We start from the raw sequence: 24042 nt of genomic DNA, 5'->3' as shown, positions 1-24042 counted from the left end.
CCTACACTTCTCATTACCTTATCTTTTTAGTTGTTCTCTTTGGCTGTTCTCTTTGTGAATGTGACTCCCTTGAAGATTAACTCCAGCAAAAAGGAACGCTTGCCTTCTCAAACCGGGGTCATTGCCTGGAATTCTCAGCTTTTGCAGATAGGAATGCCTCAGCCAGTGGAAAGGTCCTTCTTTCAGCTCTCCCCAATCTCGACTGCAGCAGGACACAGGAATCTGCATTCAGTCAGGAGCCCCACAGCCAGGTCTTCTCCCCAGTAGTGCAGAAAAAATGTCTGCCTGTCTTTTTCCCCGTTACTGCCCACTAAAACTTTCCTCTCAGCCCTCTGTATGACGTGTCCCAATGAAATCCATCATCTCTCATCCTCCTACTCTCAACAATAGCTTCGCTTATACATTTGCAATTGTTGCAAATCTGACTTCCTTCTTCCTGCAGTTACTGTGCACAAAAACACGGAGAATCAGGCAGAGAAGAGAAGAAAAAAAAATCTGCACACACATTTAAATGGTTTTCAGAGTATGCCTAATTCTGCAGTGGAGAACACATTTTATTAGTGGGTTATGTTAAATAAGGTTTTATTAGTCAGGTTAATGGTTACTAGGTTAGCTGTTAATTTTCAAATGTGTCTCTCGCACCATAGGCATTTCAGGTGAAAATAGTGTGCATTTTTAAATGAGCACGTGTGCTTTTAACTGTAAAAATAGATTTGCATCTTATATGTTAAAATCGTTTTTGACTGAATAGCCTGTCTTTCCTTGTTAATCTGGTAACCCATATAGCAATGCACCGCACCCTTGTGGTGGTGCTGCGAAAAGAATTTGCTACCTGTGCAGTAGTGCTGTACTCTGTGCTGTTTGCTACCTGTGTAGTAGTGCTGTACTCTGTGCTGTTTGCTACCTGTGTAGTAGTGCTGTACTCTGTGCTGTAACACGCCAAATATCCTTACAGGGTTGAGTCCATCAGAATGATGTCATCTGCGTAGACTAAGTAGTCTACATGTGAGCCGTGAAGTTTAGGTGGGAAAGTGCGTAGTCCATTGAAAACATCTTTGATATCAGATATAAACAGGTTAAATATAATTGCTGCAAGAGGGCAGCCTTGCTTGACACCTCGAGAGGTGTTAATGGGTGCAGATAGATTACCCTTTTGGTCCAAACGAACTCTAACGGTCGTGTTCATGTGGCGTTCATGGATAGCGGACAGCAGACTTTCAGGACAGTTCCATTTGGTCAGTTTAGACAATAGCAAATCTCTGTTTATACTATCGAACGCCTGGGACAAGTCAACCAGTGCGAGATAGATTTTAGAGTTTGATCGCAGTGCTTCCATTTTCAGTAAGTTCAGTATTAGAAGGTTAACACCGCAGCCCAACCCTTTGACGAAACCAGTTTGTCTAGGGTCCACCTGGTTGCAATGTGTGGACCAGTCTGTCAATTTTTGTTGTAAAAGAGTGGCATAGACCTTGCCCAGCACGTCAAGAAGTGCAATTGGTCTATAGTCCTTTGGGTTGCAACGGTCGCCTTTTTTGAAGATGGGTATGATCACTGCAGATTTCCACGATGTAGGGGTCTCGCAGCATTTGACAATCCTGTTGAACAACAGCTCACAAAAGGTGGTCCATACTTCTGGCTGAAGTTTGAGCGTATAGTTAGTTAAGCCATCTGGACCGGGAGCTCTTGAGTTATTCAGATTCTTGATGACTCTAAGAATGTCCTTGTGATCGAATACTAGGTCCCAGTGTGACAGGACACGAGGGGTCCATACATCGACCTCATTGGTTTTACTGAAGAGGTCGGCATAGAAGGATACCCACTCGGACTCAGAGACCAGGTTAGCCTGAAGAGCATGTTGTGGAGCAAGATTGTCGTTTATCAGTCTCCAGTAGTCAGCAGAGTTGGAGCTCTTCATTTTTGATAGCATAAGCTCTGCGTCATTTTGCATCATAATGCACTTGTGAGATTTAATCCAATTCAGCCTTGTTTGAATTTTTTTACAAGACCAATGGCAACAGTAGGCAACTGTTTGCGGGCCGTTCTTAACTGCCAGCGTAGAAGGCGTTTCCGTTGTTGCACCTGGAGGTCAAATTTGTGTTTCGGTATAAATAGGCTGTTTCCCGTGAGAGTTCTGAATTCTTGGTATTGGGTTAAAAGATGGTTATATTCCAAGGATTCGGACAGCTGGTAACTCAACAAAATATGGCCCAACTCAGTAGGATCTAGATTTAGACGAATCCTACCGGCTCCTGTTCTCACTGGGAAGGCCCAATGATCCTGGTGCGTTCTGCCGTTTGCCACAAATGACAAGACCACCATATCGTGGTCACTGTGCTTCATTGTTTGGACAGACAAGCCGGTCGTTCTCATGTGAATCCTACTGGATACAAAGATATAATCTAAGGTAGAGCTAGAATCCCCTCGTCTCCAAGTTGGGGCTGCGGGAATGTCGCCCAGGGTTTGACCATTCAGCATCACCAAGTCCCGCAGCTCCATTTCCAGACACCACTGAGTTGTCAGATGAAGTTCTACGGTGTTGACGTTCTTCTTGAGCCCTGGTGCGTTTGAATGACTAAGGCAATCGATGTTAAGGTCGCCACAGATGATCAAGTCATATAGGTGGCCAGATTCCATGTGCTCATCCAAAGTCTTGGTAACTTCGTCTATGAAGTTTTTTGCTCCGGTTGCCCCATGGTTCCAGTAAAGATTGAAAATACAGAGGTTGGTTGTCGGGCCAATAGCGGGGCTTCCATCTCCAATCGTAGTCACTTGGATATAAGGAGAGATGTCAATTGAGTTCAGAATCCGAAGCCCTGAGTTAATCCTGACGGCTACTAGGAGACCCGACATTGGTCTGCCTCTGGTCTGTTTGATGGCTGAAGTATGGGCGATTTCAAAACCCTCCAGAATTGGTTTTTCGCATAGCCATGTCTCTTGTAGACAGATGAGATCTAACTCGTCGGCCCAGGTGGAATTAAACAGGTGACTAAAGCCCCTGGTGTTCCAGGATCCCAATGTATATTTTTTTTTGGTTATTATGTCGTTTGAAGGCCTGGCGTTAACATGACGTGGTGTTATTTAGGGTTTCAGCAACCCGGGACCAATCGTTTCCTTTCGCCCTAGATGGCGTGTCAGTCTCAGGCAGGTCTGCAATCCGATGCGCTTGGCTAGCTCCTTGTATTGTTATTTTCATGTTATTATGGCTGGAGGTTCCACTCAAAGACTTCCGAATGTTCTGTGTTGGAGAGAGATTGCTTAGATGGAGAGCTGAGGAGCCACGCTCACTCGGGCGTGCTGAAGGATTTTTATAGGCACTTCCGTCCTCTGCCAGGTTCACAACATCATTCAAGACCTCAGTTGGAACACGTGTAGGGGCTAACGAAATGTCAAAACCGAGAGATAATAGCACCGGGCCAGCTTGGAGCAATGTATCAACTATGAGCTTAGACTGGACATGCAAGATGACTGCGTCGTTCTTGTTTTCTTCAAAAAATTCAACAATTTTCAAGTCACCAGATTCAATTGCCCTGAGACTTGGTACCAAATGGCATAGCCACAGGACATTATGGCGATTCATTATTAGGTCGTCTGCAGAATCAATTCGTTCCAAAAGTACTTGATGGTAAGATGAATCATTTTTCAGATGCGAATTCTTGGAAGAATCATTTATAAGGTACTTTTTCAATGGAGCTTTAAATTGCGGTAATCCATTAGCCTTAGACTGTGACGACTTAGTCGGGACAGTCTCCCTTGGGTAAAGGCGTGTTGAATCGAGCTTCGGGACCACCAACGATGATGAGTTGCTACAAGGATCAACAGCAACTTGGGTCCCTAAGTCTTCTGTTTTGCGAAGGCTTTTGTTAAAGTGATCACACCTCTTACGACGTTTTTCATCTAGCGTCATGAAAGTTTTGGAACCAAAAACCGTGTCATCCGTTGAGGTGATGATTGGCCCGCTGACTTCACACAGTGATACAATTCTGGTTGCCTTCTGGAGTGGCACATGAGGGGGAATGTTATTTAGGCCAGATAGATTGGACCCTGGCCCGGCCTGGTTGTTCATTTGCGGGCAGGCTGCAATCGGGGGAACAGGTGTGTTGTCAGTCAACTGGGTCGATTCAGGGAGGCTGACAGATGCAGTATTAATTTCTTCAGCCCCAGCCAGATCCTCGGCCACTGCATCCTCGTACACCGACGTGTTCAACAACTCCTCAGATATGCCACATAAATCGATTATGGGATCAGTGGACTGGACCAACTCGGTGGCAACATCATTTGACTGGGGATCAGGTACGACATTTTTATTTTTCAGGTTAGTTTCGTTAATAATTACATTCACAGTTTTCAGGTTTCTCAAGAATTTCCTGGAATCGTTACGACGGTTCCTTTTTTTCATAGGCATGTTTTTTGATTTTTTTAGTTCATGGCCTCTGCAGTTTCTGTCACCCGAACCTGTGGTGGAGTCAGTCTTGGAAAGCTTGAATATGTCATACACTGCCGAGGCACCATCATATCCTTGTTTTTGTGCAGAAACGGGCCCCACCACAGCTAAGCCTAAGCCACGATTTAGATCAGAAGGGGCAGCTATTTGAGGATCCAAAAGAGCCAAATTATCAGCAGCTTGGGTTTCCAGGAAGATATCCTGGAAGTTAGTCGACAGAGGTGTGTTTGAGTCACAGATGGAAGGGAGATGGGCGGCCATTTGCGGTCCTGCAAGACGTGGAGCAGAGGCAGGCGACAGCGTGGATTGTTCCTGACAGTCAACGGGAACAGATTTTTCAGAACGCGCCATTATGTCTTTATTTCTTTCAAGTTCTGAAGCAGTGGCCGCCGCAATCTGAGCACATGAGGCTAGAGGTATCCGGACGGGAAAGCGGAATACAGGGTTGTTTGCGGTTCGAGAGGTCAGAACACCTCCCTCTTCAGCTACTCCACTCTGACCGCAGTTATCAACTTTTTGTTGAAAAAGGTTCAAAGCCTGTTTCGCCACTTCCGCCAGTAGTTTTCTGTCCAGAAAGGTGTTTTTATTGCTGTCCATTAAAGCACCCAGCGCCATTTCCACCTGTTTATTAGTGCTCAGTGATGTATTCGTTAGAATCGTCTGGGTATTCCCCATCTCAGAGATCTTTGTATTCATACCAAGAATTAGAGCTGTCAGGTCTTTCAGACTGTCGTGTAAATGTTCATACATTTTCAGGAATGGAGCCACAGCTATTGTTGTTGATGACATAATGATGGCTTGGAGATCTTTCAAACTTGGTATGGGGGTGTTCATTACCAGTGCTGTCCATAGTGAGACCGGTGTGTCGCCTTTTGCTCACGGGGAGGCGTCTGATTTTTGGGAATGGGCGCTCCATAAGTGATGAGTCCGAGGAGGATGAATCTGACATATAGTCAGAGCGTGTCTCCACAATTGAAGGCCCATCCACACATTGATGCAGAATGGTCGATGGTTGGTTTTGCAGTGTGTTAGTCGACCCTTCCCAATTTCGGAAGTTGCCTCTGTGAGCAATGGATGCTTGGTGAAAAACTAGAGCGACTTCTTCTTCCTCTTTCCTCCAGTTTATGCGTAGGGGAACTCTGCAGGGGGCTTTTGCCAGACAGTGCAGGTGAGGACCAACCAGCCACAAGATTAGAAGACCCTCCCGCTGAGGCTGTGGCACCCGGCAAAGAGTCTTTTGTTGCCGAGTTATTCGCTCTGCTTTTGTTCAGGTGCTTAAGATCTGTTAGCAACTTGTTGACGACTTCCAAGGAGTTTCTACGGTTATTAGAGTCCTTCACTTGGAGGGTAGATACCCTCTCCCCCTCAGTATTTGCAAAAGAGGCACGGGTAAGTGACTCAATACCCAGACTATGTGCCGGTTCGTCCGCTTCATTGTATGTGAACACGGCATTATAGGAACCTGCTTCATGCAGCGTACTGAGAGGCAATGCCGGCGAAGGTACCAGTTTCTCATGTGCACTGTAGAATCTTATGCGTGGGGAACTACTACTTGTTTCTTTTTGTATGGAGGGACATACAATGTCACTAGTACCTGAGGTCGTGAGGCACGCTTGAGCACCAGTCGTCACGCTGGTGAGTGAGCATGAGGGCGTTTGGGTTAAGACGGGATCTTGTCGCAGTGAGCAGCTGTCATTTTGTAAAATACAAGAAGGAAGTGTACTATGGCCAAGTTGACTATTGCCGGGTTGGCTATGACCGCCGGGATTGTTGGTGCACCGTATGAACTGGCGCACTTATTGAGTGACACATCATGTGTATTTTGGAACGGGAAACCGTTTAAAGGAGAGTGTGTTGTGATCGGCTGGGCTGGACTGAGCGGGAACCAAATCCGATGTAAAGTGTCTCTCATATGGATCGACCACAGCCTCACCCCGCTTGCTCCCTGCCGCCCCTCCCGTTGGCTCAGAACATTCAAAGTCCACTCGCTAGGAGGCAGCCACACATACACTTACTGTGGTTTCGTTGATGACTGTAAAGGGCGAGTTTGAAGCCGGCTGCAACAAAAGCCCCCCCTCATTCGGAAGCTGGACACGATCAACGGGGACGGCAGCCGGTGTTAGGGGCGCCTCTGAAGACTCCGCTGAAAGCCACGAACGTTCCGAATCGGGGCATACCGGATCACGAGCACGCTTCCTTTGGGCTCGGGTCTTCACAGAAGCGCCCACAGTCAATCCTTTCGCCGGCACCGTAGTGACGTTTGTTCGCATCGTATCAGCAGACGATGATGCAAAGATGGAACAGAAAAACAGGTGAACCAGGAGCCAAGAGGAGAGTCCCGAATTCCACTGACTTCCTCGGACTCCTCAGACTCTGCCAGACTCCGCGCCCGCTCCGCGGGGAGAGGCAGGTTTTGAAGCAGCAAAGTCACTCCCACAAAATGGAAACAGTAGAGGTACTGGTCACTCCTGGTCACTCCTCAGACTCTGCCAGACTCCGCGCCCGCTCCGCGGGGAGAGGCAGGTTTTGAAGCAGCAAAGTCACTCCCACAAAATGGAAATAGTAGAGGTACTGGTCACTCCTGGTCACTCCTCAGACTCTGCCAGACTCCGCCGTTTATATGCGTCGGTCTGTGTACCTGCAAGCATAGTGTTGTGTTTTTGATAATGTGTTTATATGATCTGTGATAGTACTTATTACTCCCAAGGGTTATCTTGGCTTACTTGTATTTAAATAAACCATGTATTTTTACAATACATAGTGCGTCAGTGTTTCTTTGGACCATTTGTATTGCAATTTCTCCAGCATGGATTCACATGCTCATGAATATTCCCCGTCACCAGGCTGGGAATCCTCGGTAAAGAAAAAATCAGTTTGTTACACTTCTGAACTTTCTTTCTCCTAACAACCAATCACTGGTCTCTGGGCCATACTGCCCCCAGCCAATGACTGCCCTCTACCTAAGTGCCTCCTCTGGCAGACATCTTCAGATTTTTACCACACGTTCAAGTATTGGGAGTCCTCATGCTATAGCTCTCAAGCTTTTACTGCATTTTTTCGGTCAATCAAACCTCCAGCTCCACCGATTAACTTTCCAAACAGGGACCCGTTTTTGGATTCTTCAGCGCCGCTCAAGGGCGGATTTTCGTCGAATTTACTTCTTGGAGGATTCCAGAAGCTTCTTCAAGGCCTACACCTTGTGTATATGGCAAAGGAGAAGGACTTGGCGCCTCTCTTCAAGGTTTGCCCCAGCTGCAACCCAGGGAACATCTTTTCGGACGATGGACATTCCTTGTGCCTCTACTGCCTGCATTCGGACCAGACGCATGTGGAGAAGGACTGCGTGGCTTGTCGGGAGATGGTGCTGCGCACGCGGGCCGATCGACACAAGCGCCTCAACGAGTGACTGCAAGCCAAGGCCCCTGCTTTGGGTGAGTCCTGGCAGCATGCCTCCCCTGCCCAGAAGAAGAAAGCTGAGCGGTCTTCAAAGACCTTTGAGGGCGCCACTCCTGCGGGGGCCCAACATAAGGCTGAGCACCGCAAGTCCACTGCCTCCGGGAGTGCCATTACAACCGGCTCCTTGTCGGCCAGCGTGAGTTCCGCGTCTCCAGCACCTTCAACCACGAGCCAACACTTGGGTTCTTCAAAGAAGAGGAAATCAGACCATCCGGGTAAGCTTTTGGAGAAGACCCCGGCCGGACCGACGGAGAAGGCCAAGGGGGAGCGGGGTCACGACCCTCCCCTAAGGTGAAGGCTGCGGACGCGGTCCAGACCACAAAGGCTCAGGTGCATCAGACGAAGACCCACACTTCCATCGAAGTAGTAGCAGCGTCCATCGCGAAAGCCACCGGGTGGATTTGCAGGGCATGGCCCCTAAGGTGAGGATATTCGTGCCTGCCAGGAGGGAGTCCTCATTCCAGCCCATTCGAGAAGACTCAGGAGAAGGTGATGCCCATCATTTCACTGAAACCATCTCCCCTGGTCACAGAGAAGGAGGGGGCACGGTAGTCCTCCAGGGCACTGACATTTCCTCAGAGGAAGAGCTTGCCAGCCTCCCGGTCCTTCAGGAGGGGAGATGCGTCGACAGCAGGCGCTACGGGGGGAGTCCCGACGAGTGCGACGATGAGGGCAATGGCGACGACTAAGAGGAGTCAGACGAGGAGCAACTGGGCAGTGACGATGGAATGGATCAGCCTAACCGCAAACGCCCCGGTCCCCATTGCCTCTACCGCAGCAACCACCTGGGGATATCTCAGTGGACATCCTTACGGCTGTGCATACCCTGTGCTGGGAAATCCGGACAAGGATGCCTCTTACGCCGGCGGCACCGCCATCGGGTCCGAGGCCATTGGCGGAACCACCACCCAAGAGGAGGAGAGTTCACCTCCCCTCCGCCGTTTCACCCCTCGCCTCCCTCTCCCCCACCGAGGGATGACATGGAACCGGACACGGCAACGGCGGGCACTGGCACGGACAACCACGAAGGCAGCCTGGGGGATCTCCCGTCTTCATCGGCCAGATCTTCACCTCCCGACGATATTGGTTTGTTCCACGCTATGATCTCCAGGGCCTCAGAGCTGTTCCTGCTCGCCCCGGAGGAGAAGAAGAGGGTTTCCTTTACCAGCTCAGGGAGGCGAAGAGGAAGACCGTACTTTCGATCCCGTTATTGGATGACATTTGGGACGAGGGTTTGTCCCTCATGAAGAACCCTTCATTGGCTCTGGCAAAGAGGATCGCTATGAGAAGAAGTACAGAATGCCGGACTCTGCGCCCAAGTGTTTATGTTCCCAGCTGTCTCCAGATTCTGTGGTTTCTGCGGCGGCCAAGCAGAAGTCTTCAGGCTCATCCTTGTCGGCGGCCTCACCCCCCCCCACTCCCCCCCGGACGGTGAGCGGAAGAAGTTGGATGCCATGGGGCAAAGAGTAATCTCGTCGGCAGCAACGACCATCAAGGCTGCTGACGCCCTCACCATTGTGGTGCGTTACGACAGGGAGTTTGGTTCAAGATGGCCCCCCTCCTGTACTTCCTTCCCGATGACAAGCTGGCTGAGGCGTTGCCGATTCTTCAGGCAGGCGAGGTGGCTTCGGGCCACGGACATTGCTGACACAGGATTCCGCCAAATGGGCAACAGCCTTTGACAGGGGCAATTTGTTTGGAAAGACTGCGGACGAGTTTCTCCAGGCCATCAAAGCAGACACTGAGACTGCTCATGCCCTAGGCATGCTTCAGCAATGGCAGCTTCTGGAGGGAAATCCCAAAGTTCCTCTAAAGAATTCAAAGGAGGTGTCTCGTTCTACCGGCAGACCCCCCACCCCCTGCTTATTGGGCCAGGAGACCTACAGGGGCCGCACCAAGTCTGGAAGTGGATGTCGTCGCCAAGGCACCCAAGGTGGCGCGTCAACATCGAAACAAGATTGATCTGGCCGTGGAAATGGGCCCTTGCCGTGCACCCCGGTGAGAGGCTGGCTGGCAAACTTTGTCAGCGTGTGGAAGACCATCTCCACCAACCGTTGGGTGCTGGACACTCTTGCCTACGGACACACCCTAAAGTTCCAACGGAAGTGTCCAAGGATACCACCTGTGGTCCGTCAGAGAAACCACGCCCCACAGCTGCTGCTTGAGGTACGGGCCATGTTAAGAAAGGCGATCAAGCTCGTCTCAAAGAGGCTCCGGAGTCTACTCTTGTTACTTCCTCATCAGAAAGAAGACCGGCGGTTGGAGGCCCATTCTGGATCTCCGCCGTCTGTACAAGTACATCGAGTCCCAAACGTTTCGGATGGTGACCCTTCTGCACGTGGTAGAGCAGCTGGAAGAGGAGGATTTTCTATTGTTGCTGGACTTGGGAGATGCCTATTTCCACATTCCCATACACAGGGGACATCGCAAGTACCTACGCTTCGTGGTTCAAGGACAACATTCCCTTCGGGTTGAAGTCGGCACCACGAGTGATCACCAAGTGCCTGGCACCGGTGGCGGCACAGCTACGTCTACGAGGGATCCACGTGTATCTGTACCTGGACGTCTGGCTCATCCGGGCGAACTCAAGAGCTATCGCCGTCGACCACACGACGAGGATGGTCTAACTCCTGTCGGAACTGGGGTTTTCGATCAACTTTGCGAAGTCCTCCTTGACGCCATTGCAGGACGCACGGTTTCTGGGAGCCCGACTCAACACAGTGTCGAGCCTGGCATCTCCGTCGGAGGAAAGGATCGCAGCCATCTTGGGCAAGGTACCAAGGCTGTTGGCCCTGAAGGTCGCGAGGGTAAGATCCATCAAGTCTCTACTCTGCTTGATGTCATCATGCATTTACCTCATTCGGCTGTGCAAGCTGGGGATGCGTCCGCTGCAGGAGTTCCTCAACGCCCACTGGATACAAGTAGAGGGGAGCTTCGAGGACAAGATCAACCTCAACGAGAGTTTCCGTCAAGCGATACGCTGGTGGGGAGTGCACGCACATCTGTCCGCAGGTGCGGATTTCCAGATCCCACCTCATCAGGAGACGGTCACGACGGACGCCTCCCTGGAAGGATGGGGAGCGCATTCCAGAAGTCTTCATGCAAGAAGCCTGTGATTACCGGAGTAGAAGCCATTGCACATCGTGTTGGAGCTGCAGGCAGTGTTTGGGGGCCTCAATTCCTTCCTTCCGTCCCTCAAGGGCAAAGTGGTACGGGTCTTCACGGACAACACCACCACAATGTTCTACATCTGGAAGCAGGGGGGAACCAGATCCCTGGCGCTCCACAAAGAAGCAAGAGTGAAGAACACCATCACCGACTCTCTCAGCAGGGAGCTTCACTTTTACCACGAGTGGGAACTTCGGCAGGACCAAGTGGATCTCCTGTTCCGCAGATGGGCAACCCCCAGATTGATCTTTTTGTGACGGCAACGAACACCAAGTGCTGGAGTTTCGCCAGCAGGTTTCCCCAGCCGGGGACATGGGGGACGCATTCTCTTTCCCCTGGGACGGCCTGTTTCTATATGCATTCCATCCGTTGCCGTCGCTGCTTTGACTAGTCGGTCTACTCAGACGGTACCGGTGCAGGATGGTCCTCGTCGCACCGGCGTGGGCGAGCCAGGTATGGTACCCGGACCTTCTGGACAGGTCAGCGTCCCCTCCAGTCAAGCTTCTGGCGGACGCAGATCTTCTAGCTAGGAAAGAAGGTGCGATTCTGCACCACGACCCTTGATCGCTGAACCTGAAGGCCTGGCTCCTGCAGCACTAGAGTTTGGGGGCTGCGTACTCGCAGCAGATTGTAAGGAGGTGCTCGCTAAGGCCAGAGCTTCATCTACCCTCAAATGCTACGGTACAAGTGGAAGAGGTTCGCCGTTTGGTGCCATACTCAGAAGATCAATCCTCTACGAGTCACTGCTCCGCAGGTGCTTCCATATTTGTTGTCGTTGGCCAAGGCAGGACTGGCCCGTGCTTCCATCAGGGTTCATCTGGCGGCTATCTCCCGCTGCACCAGATCTCTTGGACGATCATCCTTATGGTTGCATCGTTTGGTCAAGGTGTTCGTCCAAGGACTTTTTCGCTCGTTTCCGGCGTGGGAATTCAATGTGGTGCTTACTAGGCTCATGGGTCTACCGTTCAAGCCTATGCATGAGGTGCCACTGAAATTTTTGTCCTGAAAAACAGCCTTTCTTGTGGTATCGCCTCCGCACGACGAGTGGGAGAGATCCAGGCCCTCTCTTGTAAACCACCTTATTTGACATTTCACGAGACGAGGGTGGTGCTACCGACACACCCCTCCTTCATGCCAAAGGTGCCGTCGGACTTTCATCTAAACAAGCCCTTGGTGTTACCTGTATTCTTCCCGACGCCCTTGTCACCGGCTGAGAGGACTTTGCACTCGCTGGATGTGGCTGGAGCACTGAAGTTGTATGTGAACTTGGTGGCTCTCTGGCTGCCTCACCCATTGTCACCGGTTGGCAAACCGACCGGCCGTCCGAGAGCCCATTCGACCAGAGCGATCGCAGCAACTACCGCTTTCCTGTCTTGTGTGCCCCTGCTTGACATCGGCAGGGCTGCTACGTGGAGGTCGACGCACACCTTCACAAAGTTCTACTGCATTGACAGGGGTTCCAGGGAGGAGTCCAGAGTTGGCCAGGCAGTGCTGCGCAACCTCTTCGCTTGAAGGTGAGCCTGGTGAGGAGGTAAGAGATGCTTAATGTTGAGATGTTTAATGTTGAGCTTTGCCACCTCCCGTGGTTGTGCATGTGTGTACTGCTATGTATTCTTTATTCATGAGCATGTGAATCCATGCCAGACCCATGCTGGAGAACAGTTACAGGTAAGTAACTTGTTCCTTCTTTGTACTGATTCTGCAGCCCTCTCTCCTGCCTAAGATAAGCCTGGCTGCTCTGTCTACGCTACCCTATACCCAGGTGGTACAACCTTCTACTAAGAGTGGAGTCTTGTACTGCCTCAGTTGAATGGTTTTGCTAAGCCCTTAGTTGAACTTTATAATAACTGTCCTAACACAGAGGTTTGGATATTCTCATTTATTTATGAATGTACCTCTTTGCTAATTGTGTCTAAATATTTAGATAGCCAAATTAACTGGCGCATTAGAAGAGAGATGATCCCCGATTGTTTGTGGGGTATTTGGGAGTAAAGGCTTTTTATGAATAGTCAATTGGGCATTTGCTGGTAAAGTACACAATGGTTTTCCTATAGCTCTTCCTATTTGAGCATAGGAAACATGTAGAACGTTGCTTCCACAAAGAGGGGGTGGGATGCCCTTCTAGAGAAGCTCTGTGTGAAGCACTTGGTATTTGTATATATTTGAGTATTACAGCCCGATAATAAATCCTCAAGCCAGTCCCCTTTGTGTATTACTTTAAAAAAAAAATGTAAGTTTACCTTTTTTTTTTTTATAGAGTTAATTCTGGCGTTCTCAAATATTACATGGTGAAATGCCCTTTTCCCCCCATCAAACTGGACTAGCGATAACAGCAGATTGGAGACCCATTTGATGGGCATTAGTGTTTAGAGTATGGCAATATAGTTGATGATTTAAATGTGTTGCTCAATGACCTTGTTAAGTTCCTTAACAAAACATACCTCCCGTGTATCTAATTATTCTTGTGCATTTGAAACCCCATGATTTTGTTCTAAAGAAAATCTTAGTAAACTTGTAAAAACAATGTACTGATAATGTCCATAACTGGCCAGTTTTTGTTTTGGTGCATAAAACTTTGTGTCCATTTCTTAGTCAGCTGATCAGTATGTGCATTTTGTATGGTCCTTTACAGTTGAGACACTGAATGATGCCGCGTTTACAGACATATTTCTGCACTTACTCACCAGTAACCTTATATTGGTGGCAGATGAATTTGGTACAGAAGAGTTCTGCACCGGCCTGTTTGATGGCTTCTTCCTCACTCCTATCGCAAGGTAAGCGTTCCTTCATTCCTCCTCTCATACTCTATTTGTGCTATATATTAATAACACATAGTTTGTACTGGGCAGAAAATACTTTCCAGTTGCTCTGGTGGAAACTCCTCATACTGTTTTCATTCCCTGTACTGAATCGCTATCCTTTTTCTCTAGTGATTCTGAATCCAAACCCCTCTGAGATTTCCACCCTCTATTCCCCTTCTGCACCTCCCCCAGAATTGGAGGTCAATTATGGTTTTTCGGCGATGATAGCCGCAGACGGCAAATCTGTCAGGGTCGCTCTTGTCGGTATAGTGAAAAAACAGAGTGCGTCCCTTCTACTTAGTAACGAGTATGCGGCTGTGCTTGCCATGAGAACCCTTACACTAAGAAGTATGAGTAAGGGACTTAGACCTACTCACATCCTCGAGGGGGAGAAGAGTAGAATTCCCCATGGCATTTTGGGCCACTCAAATATGGGTGAGGGTGGTGCTGGTCAACAGGCCACCTCAATGACAGGACATATGTTTATCTTTTGGTACCAGGTTAGAATACTAGCGATTTAACACTGAGAGGAAGAACACATTCTCTGTGATACCCAGCATACTGACACGGATACAAGCTGTGTAACTGGCTTTCGTTGCTTTAGCAAGGAATTTATGTATATAGATTACTTGTCCATAATGGTCTTTAGTAATAGTGTTTACTTAATTACAGGTTAGACTCTCTGTGAATCCACATACATCCAATACATCCATAGTTAGTTTCACCTTATTTATGACAGGTTAATGAAATTAACAATCATTTATTACTTGTTGTAGTTTACAGATGAATGTTCAAGATTATTAAATACCACGCTATATCAGCGCTTCTTGGGAGACTTCCTGGTCTCAAAAACCAGATGTATGGCCCAGTGGGAGGCCGACCTGGGCCACCCGGTTGAGGGCCAGACCTGGGTGGATATCTGGGCCCGAACACACTCCTCATCCCCCTGTGTCACCAATAGGGAATGTGGATACAGGATTACAAGATCATGCTGCAGTGGTATTACTCCCCCCTCAGGCTTCATCATATGAACACCCGGCTGGACCAAGCTTGCTGCAGAGGGTGTGGCCAACCGGGCTCCTTCTTTCATATGTGGTGGACATGCCCAAAGATCCAGCAATTTTGGAACTGTGCTTGGCAACTATTGAACAGATCAGCGGGACGACTCTCCCGCTGGAGCCCGAGCCCGTCTTGCTGGGGGTCCCGGTCCCCGGGATTTATCCACGCTCCAGGATCAGAGCGAAACTGTTGAATCAATGTCTTCTAGCAGGGAAAATTGTGCTCGCCCGCTTATGGAAATCCCCTGACGGCCCTTTCATGTCCCAGTGGTGGGGGAAGCTATGGGATATATTGATCGCGGAGAAGGTGACAACGGCAAAAGCTGGACTCCTCCACCGCTTCCAGAACATCTGGGCCCCAGTACTGGAGTACAACCAGCGATACCCCGCCCTGACCTATAAACCCGTCAATACCCAGTGGACCCTGAGGGACCGGGAGGACCCCTGAGGCGGGAACATAGCGGTTGGGGCCACGGAGCAGGTAGCCCGGGGGGGAGGTGGAGGGTGGGGGGGGCAGGGGAGGGCGGGGGAGGGAGACTTCAGACCAAGAATGAGGGGGGAAGCGGGTGGGAGTCGAAGTGGATTGTTGGAAAATGTCACAAGTCATGTTTGTACTGTATGGTTGTCACCCTGCCTTGGTTTAAAATAAATATATTAAAAAAAAAAAAGATTATTAAATACCAATGAAAGGACATTTTATAGTCCTGAAGATGGATACTGTGCATATCGGAAACTCATTGGCATTTCAATTGGAAATTTGAGACTTCATTTTTTATTATTAAGCTGTACTGTTTGTTCAAGTGTTTTTGTTTTCTACTAGCCTTCGAGTTCAAAATTGATCGAAAGATGTTGGCCATAAAACAGACACACAAGCCCAGGAATAGGGAGATTTGCTTAAATGTATAGCACTATATTGTTGGCGAGAATGTGATTAAAATCACTAATTGATGTATGCATAATCTTGTGAAGATTATTTTGAAGGACTCAGTCCGTTAGGAGTGCATGTGGGTTACCCGTTGGCAACAGGCTTTCTCTATTGTTCACAATTGTATGTCCCCTTATGCCTGGTGACAATACCCATGTGCACCTGAAATCAATGATGAGGTTGAATTTGAGATAGTTTGGAGTGCTAATAAGTTACATTAGCTGAAACCAAGCTGTTGCTCCTCCATTCAATTTTTTTTCTAACTGTGACCCCACCCAGGTTGTAAACCAGGCCGTGGTCTGTGTGGTGAAAGGGAAAATGTAAGCGGCAAATGTCAAAGAGGGAGAAATTCAGAGGATCAAACAAGCAGACATAGGTCAAAACAAAAAGGGAAAGATAACATAAGGTTGACCAATGATGATTGTTGAGGTGCATGCATAGTTGTGATGCTGGAAAGGCATTGGAGAGACAGGCCCTCCATGTCCTTGTCCTGTACTCCTTATATCATGTGTGTTCTGTTATTTTCTGCACAGGAGTCCATGTGGGATTACTGGCAGTGCAGCTCTTCCTCCTTTTTAGTTTGGTGAACAGACCCTTGGGATACCCTTAATGGCACCCATGGGTGGGGGTACAACCCCGTACCCCTATTGTATGTTTTTGGGCACCTGTGTGTGGCCCACAAAGTAGGGTATGGGCTGGTGGTAGCTCCATGCTGAACTTGACAGGTGCTCTGAGTATCCTCCCTTTTGGGATACCCAGGCCCTGCCATTGGAGTCAGTTGATTCCTGATGGGAGACCAGATGGCCCTTATGGCCTCTTGCTTTCGATCGCCTGTTACCTTGTTTTCCCAAAGTCCTGGGAAGCCCTGACTCTGTCCCTTCCCCTGACTGGCTGTTGGGTGGAAGTTCCTTATATGGTATTGTGGGTAAGTCCAGGCTAGACTGGCTGGAGCCTTCCCAATGACTGTATGTTGTGGGTACGCCTGTGGGGTTGGACCTGGGTGAATGGAGTGTGTGACCAATGTACATTTCATGTTATGGTTGTCTGGGTTCTGGTGTGTGACACAATGACTGAGACAGCCCTGCCCGAAACTGGTATGAATACAGTGTGGAGTGCTGAGTGGCTGGGTGCTTGTCCCAATCTACATTCCTTGTTGCGAGTGTCTGGATGGAGAAGAATGGCCTGAATGCACAGTGAGCCTGATTGGCTGCCTACCTGCATGAATGCCCTGCTGAATGATTGACTGCTGAGCTTGGACCAGCAGAGTGAATGAGAGACAGAACGGTATATCTGGGGACCTCTCACTTACTGGAATTGTTCAGAAGCTAAAGTCAAAACGTGATGCTTAAACTTGAAACCCAGCTGGAAGAAGAAGTCTTTGCTGCTGCTTTCCTTCGACACAATCGGAAAGCTGTCGTGTCTCCAAGAAAGGACGTGGCTATGAGACCTCTTCCCGACCTGGCTATGAGACCTCGTCCCGAGCTACAGGGGAACATCGTGCACCAGCTAACCTTCACCAAGGTTCCCTGTAAGTCAGTCATCGAAAGGCTGCCTACCGGAGACGGGGACCACCGAGGAATCTAAAGTGAAGCACCTGGACATTGAAGTCCATCGCTGTCGACCATCATCCCTGACCGTAGCCGCAACGCTCCATTGCCTAAGACATTTGAATCAAGGACTCCCTTGCTCATCACCGTCGACCGCTTTGTCCCGCCGGAGGAAGTCAAGGTCACAGACAAACCGAGGAGAATCCGCTGGTGGGTTTCCCGCCACCCGAAAACCTCAAAGACGCTGACAAAGATCCAAAAGCCAGCCATGGTTGAGTCCCGATTGCCGACGCCAACCGCCGACGACCCAACGCCCTTGCTGGGCCTACGTTCTTCATTGATCTGATTTGCGGCACCAAACTTGTCGTCGAGGTGCACCGCATGCCTCATCTTCACAGGACGTGCACTACCGATAGTCGATCAGCACTGCAAGGACCGAAGCTGCGACCTCGACAACATTGTTCACCCCTTTCTTCGAGGAATCTCGATGATCCGTGGCTCCTGCTTTAAAGGAAGTTCACTCGAGGAGGATGCATCTACGACACGACGTTGAACTTTGCTAAACCAGGTACATTGGGGTAGTATAACCTTTTTATAAGGGAACAAGACTATATTAGACATTATATGGACTGGGCTTGTTCATACACCTTATTTACAGGTTGGCCAGGTGGGGGGAACCTCACACAGAACTGTCTTTGGTAGGGACAAGTATTCTGCCAATTGTTTAACCACTTGTTACCCTCCTATGTCTGGTGTTGGTTCACATTGCTATTAGACTTGTATGTCATTGCAGCTGGTGCATTTTAAAGTCAAGAGTGAATTGTGGTACCGCATAGATATTGTACATATTTATCATTATAGTATTGCCTGAGCACAAAGTGTTAGTGTGTGTGTCTATAACTTGAACCCTATTTAGATAAAGAACTGTGTTATCACTAACTTAGTGTGTGGACATTCCTTTGTGAGGTTACACTGTACTTAAGAACCAGCCCGCATCACCTCCTGAGAGATCAGGCCTTGATTGCTCGTCCATAGCTACTTTATAGAGAATCTTGTCTGGGATGCTCTGTGCTTCTACTCTGCAATATAGAGGGCAGGAGTACAGAAAAACCCCCTCCAATCTTTAAAATAGTATTACGGGGTTGGACCAAAAAATGTCTTGAAAGGAATCAAGAACTGTCCATATTGGACATGTCAATTATCATGTCATTTAGCAGTGCAATGTGTGATTGGTATTATGTAAAATGGAGTTATGGATGTATGATGGTTTTGAGTTGTGCTCACAAGTTCCTGTGAGTTGTGGAGGCTTAAAAACCAGATATTCATAATGAGTTCCCTTAGTAGGGAGAGTCCTCAAGAGACGTGGTAATGCTGATCCTGCTTACAGCAGTGTCTGAGTCAAGAGTTGGCTGTGTGCTGAATGAAAGTTGGGTGAAACAAAAGGGCAATATGACAATTTCGCCACCCTGAGCCATAATAGGATAGCTTCCAACGGAGGGGGGGAGAGCGAGTCTGCCAATTACATGATAGAATGGACTGACCTTAATCTAGGGGGCCATAGGAAACTATAATGAGCATGGCGCTTTACTGTGCAGTGTTCTGGCTGGATGCAGTGGTTGATTAACAGAGAAAACCCTATGCCCATTCTTGCTAGGCAAGCTTTCCCAATGGCAGATTGTAGTAAAACATATTAAATGGTATTCCTTTTCGTTGGTATTGACATAAAAACATCAGTTTCAATGTAGTAGAGATCTTTAGCACGTCTCCGCTTAAAAAGGTTAGGCTAGCGTAAGCCGCCAACAAGTAAGAGTACTGCATAGTCTTGCAATGTGCTATGGTATTCTGCCATATGAATCAATGCATAAGCATTGCCCTCCACTTCTCAGTCTAGAAAGCAAAGGGACTCAACAGCCTAGAGTAAGCGAGCAGGTGGCAGCACTGTGTACCACCACACATGGCAGCGTAATATAGCACAGGCAGCATCTCCAAATACCTCCAGTTTACAGTATCATATATGGAAGCATTGTGGATAAAAAAAAGTACATGACAGAATACCATAGCGAGGGAAATGGGGGAGGATGATAGGCAGACTGAGATGGGAGAAGTGGCAAATGATAAGCTATGGAATGCCAGCCCGGTCAAATACCCTCTTGTCCACACATGATTCTGATCTGAGTGAAACTGCTTGTGCAGTGTCTCAAATTCTCAGTATGGCTAGCATAGCTGATGATGTGTATTGTTACATGAAAGTTTAGCATTCCAGGAAACTGGTATGTTATACGTATTCCTACAGTGCCCATCACCACCGTTGTGGTCCCACAGCACCTGAACCCTGCCCGAGAGGCGATGTATTGTGGCACTTCCCTGGTGTTCCTAGACTTTAGTCTGTGGACAGTACCAAAGAAGGTTGGGGAGTAATAGGAAAGGGGGATAGCCAAAACAGTCTATTCTGCATGCAACCATAGATATGTCAAGAATCACGTGGCCTAATAGTGAGAGTGCAAGGTTGAGCTTACCTGATCTTCTTGCATCGTGCCACGGTAGTGTGCTTGAAAATGCTATGCTCTTACAGGGCCACTATACTACGCCAGTAGTCCCACTGTTTCCATTTCAGAAAGGTAGTATCCCCAAATAACTTAACCAGGTGATCATGGCCCAATGACTTTAAAGGCACTCCTTGGAAGTATGCTGGTCAAACCAAGGAGTCATTCAACCTTCTCATGACTAACCTGCCCCCTTAGTCCATGGGAAATGTTTAGCTATTGTGGGAAGTACAATTTTGTGTTAAATAACTAATTAATTTGAAGGCAAAGGTAACCATACCCTCCACTCCCTCCCGTGCCCCCAGTCTGAGTCTCTATTATTAGACAATGCCCTCCCGCACTAGAATAATTTATTAATTTGCTGTCATCTGCCCTCAGAATTCAGAGTAGCCTATGTTTGTTTTTTGTTTTAATATTTGTAATGCACGCCAGACCCGAGGATATCAGGGCGCAATAGGCATCAAGAGGGTTGTTCAGCTTCAGTTACATTGCTGTATGAGATCAACACTTTACACATTTTGCACAGGAAATTGAAGACGGGAAGTATGTGCAGCATGCAGGCATAAGACAGGTAGGTTGCGCACTAGGGCATAGACATCGAAGACAGTATATACAATATGTACAGGCGGAACAGGTATAGCATTGTGGAAATATTGAAAGGTCATGGGTCATTTTCCTTAATCCAACGGATGAGGTTGGTCCTGAAGTGTGGGTAAGGTAGGTCTTCCCTCAAGGGCGGAGGGAGGGAGGGATGGAGTTCCAGTATTGGGCAGCTTTGACCGGGAAGCTGCTACCACCAGTCTTTGTGCGTTTAAATCTGGGCACCGTTAGAAGGTTGGCGTTAGCAGTTCTCGTGGGACGGTTGGAGGGTTTTCTCGTAAATCTTGCTATGAGGTATTGAGGGGCGGCATTATGGAGACATTTGTGTTTCAGAGAGGCTGGTTTGAGGCCGATTTTATCTTTCGTGGAGAGCCAGTTGTTAGAACTTCTGAGGTCTCGGCATGCTTAGGGCTGCTCTCAATGCATTGTTTTGTAAAATCTGGATCTTGTTAGTGATTTATGTGTTGCTCCCTACGTATAAAGCATTACAGTAATCCAGTTTGGATAAGACAAGGGCTCTTGCTAGGGTGATACAGTTGTTAGAGCAAAGGAAAGGCTTGGCTGCTCTGATTAGCTTACAGGTGTAAGCGGTAGATGAGGCAATGGAGTTGACTTGTTTTTTAAAGGTTAGCGTGGAGTCTAAGTAGAATCCAAGTATTTTGACAAGTGGAGTAGTTGTGGCTTAGTTTGTTTAGGTCCGCAGAGGTGCCGAGAATGAGAAGTTCCGTTTTGTCATCATTCAGGCATAGACCATGAGAAGCCATCCATGCCTGGATGATGAGGTACACTCTTTTCACAAAGGCCAAATCCTTGTTGTAGTCGCACGACAACGGGATGAGGATCTGTGTCTGATCAGCATAGTTAGTGTAGGTGATATAGGTCGAACGCCGCTGAAGGATCAAGCAGCAGCAGTAGTGCTGCCTTGCCTTTGTCTCTCAGTGCGTATATTTGTGCCTTAAGATCGATAAACGCAGTTTCAAAGGTGGTTACATTGCAGATATTATTGGATTTGGATGTAAGCCACCTTGTCTAGAATTTTAAGCAGAAACGGGACTGTGGTGATAGGGCGGTAGTTTGTGGGTATTAACTGGTCAAGTGTTTGTTTTCTTGAGTCGTGGGAGGACCCAAGACTGTTTTAAGTTGTTAGGTATGGAGCCGGTGGAGAAGGAGGCATTGATAAGTTTTGAGATGAAAGGGGAGAGGTCGCGTGCAGCATCTTTTATGATCTGGGCTGGGCAGGGGTCGCCGTGGCAGTTGGACGGTTTGAGGATGAGGATGACTTTTTCAACTGCTAGGATGGATACTTTTTTGAAGTTGAAGCAGGGTATAGGTAGATTAGGAGGTGGCGGAGTAGGCTGGGGCTGAGGCATAGACATTTTGTTGGGTTAAGCAGCAAGGCTGAGGGTTTCTTTTTTTATTGTTGATCTTAGCTTGGAGGGTCGTTACCTTGTTAGATAGGGCACTCTGAATGCTAGTGTACCATGTTTTGTCCTTGAGACAGGTATCCTGGGCTTGGATAGGTGTTTCTATCTCTTTAAGGATGGTGAAAAGTTCTTTAGTGTTTGAGTTAGCTTGAGTGATGCGCAGGTTGTATGACAATAAAGATTGCCCATGCGACTAGCGCAGGAAGTCTTGATTCTATTAAAGACACGGAGGCGAGCATTATGCTTATTCTTCTTTAATTACTGCTAACCACAGCTTTTAAAATATTCTTTTGTTTTCATCTATAACTTTTTTTTTTTTTTTTTATTTGAATAACAAAGAAAAAGGAAATATGAAAACATCATCTTTCCAAAACATCACAAACTACTCTTCCCATGAGGCTTCTCTGTCTAGTAGTCCCCAGCCTCTATTTCAATGTCCAATCAGTCCATCTTCCTCACTATAAACCCCTGAAACTCTGGGTCCCTTCCTCTTCTTTTGCGGCGTATCCAATAATTGAACAAAGTCCAACTCCAATCAAATTCTCAAAACTCCAGCCGAAAGGTCTTTTTTTTTTTTTTTTAACAACTGGCTGTACTCTAAATTCGCTGAACTGACTCCTTCCATACTCTAATCTCTGCTATTCTTTTGCTCTTCTCCTATGCAAAAAGAAAAACACTTGTTAGGGAAGGGAAATACAGTCATCTTATGTCAAAATGAAACTTACACATAATCTATTTGAATCAATACAGATCACAACGTAACATAACACTGTATTTCATAGGGTGGGATAATGCTCGCCTCCGTGTCTTTAATAGAATCAAGACTTCCTGCGCTAGTCGCATGGGCAATCTTTATTCTATGACAAGACCGGAGGCGAGCATTATGCTTGTTCAAAGCTTTCCACCACAGCAGCAGCTATATTGGATACTGGTTTGAAATAAAAAGTCTTAAAGATTGATTCGCTTGACCAGTCTGCTGCTTTCATGATCTCCTGCAGTGGAACTCCGACTGCAAAAGCTCGTGAAGCCATCGCTCCTCTGGTAGAATGAGCTCCAAATTTAGACGTGTCTATGCCCGCTAGTTCCATTATCTCTTTCACCCATCTGGCTATAGTAGCTGATTTGACTGCTTTGTATGGCTTTATACGCGCTATAAGCAATTGCTTCACTCCATACGGTCTAACGTCTGCTGTCGCTGCTTCATAACGCTTAATGCAATTCGCTACGCACAATTTCTCATTATTTGGCCAATATGGATATGATATCACTTTAGAATTCGACTTGGTACGCTGCGCTATGGTAAACGCTATCCCCTCTGGGAAATACATTTTCCTATCTATCTCCAGCGCTTTGACATCTGAAACTCTTCTGCAAGAAACTAAGCAAAGAAGCGTAGCCAGTTTGCCCGAGAGCTGTTTCCCTGATAAAAGATTATTATCCGGCCATATCTGAAACAGCTGTATCACCTTCTGTACATCCCACAGTGATGAATACTTTGCTCCGGGGGGCTTGGACATCTTCACGCCCTTCAGCAATCTGGATATTGCTGGGTTTTCCCCCACCGGAGCGCCGTCCACTAGCTCGTGTCCTGCCGAAATTGCAGATCTATAAACCCCTACTGTCCTGAAAGCTCTACCTGCTACAGGAAGGGTGGCTAGGAAATTCACTACTTGTACTACAGGTGCTGAAATGGGAGATATACTCCTCCTCCTGCACCATAAGTCCCAGGCTTGCCATGCGGAATTATAGCTCCTGATTGTAGATGGAGCCCATGACATATTGATAAGTCTTGTAGCGTCTTCCGAAAGTCCCGGCAATCGCCATCTGTGCCTGAAATTCTGCACGCTATCAGATATAAAGATCGATCCTCTCTCAGAGGATGGGGAACTCCTGCCGGATCCACTAGCAAGTCTGGTCTGCATGCAATCCTCTGTGGAAAATCCGTAGAAAGTTTCATCAGAACTGGAAACCAGGCTTGTGACTTCCACTCTGGCGTCACTATCACTATCTGGGCTTTGTCCCTGCGCACTTTTGCTAGTACCCTCGCCAGCATCGCGAAGGGGGGAAACGCATAATGTC

The 24042-nt window shown here is 48.0% G+C and overlaps 1 protein-coding gene across 1 annotated transcript in view; it reads left to right on the top strand.

Moving 5' to 3' along the window:
• Positions 1-24042, top strand: part of NELFB (negative elongation factor complex member B) — a 411812-nt gene that overhangs the window by 236481 nt on the left and 151289 nt on the right. The window contains exon 11 of the mRNA XM_069609721.1: positions 13698-13839. Within this exon, the coding sequence (XP_069465822.1) occupies positions 13698-13839 (142 nt within the window). The remainder of the gene's footprint in view (positions 1-13697; positions 13840-24042) is intronic.

Source organism: Ambystoma mexicanum, chromosome 8 (genome assembly GCF_040938575.1).
Source record: "Ambystoma mexicanum isolate Mex_15411 chromosome 8, UKY_AmexF1_1, whole genome shotgun sequence".
Classification (NCBI taxonomy): domain Eukaryota; kingdom Metazoa; phylum Chordata; class Amphibia; order Caudata; family Ambystomatidae; genus Ambystoma; species Ambystoma mexicanum.
This window is presented reverse-complemented; position numbering and strand designations above follow the sequence as displayed.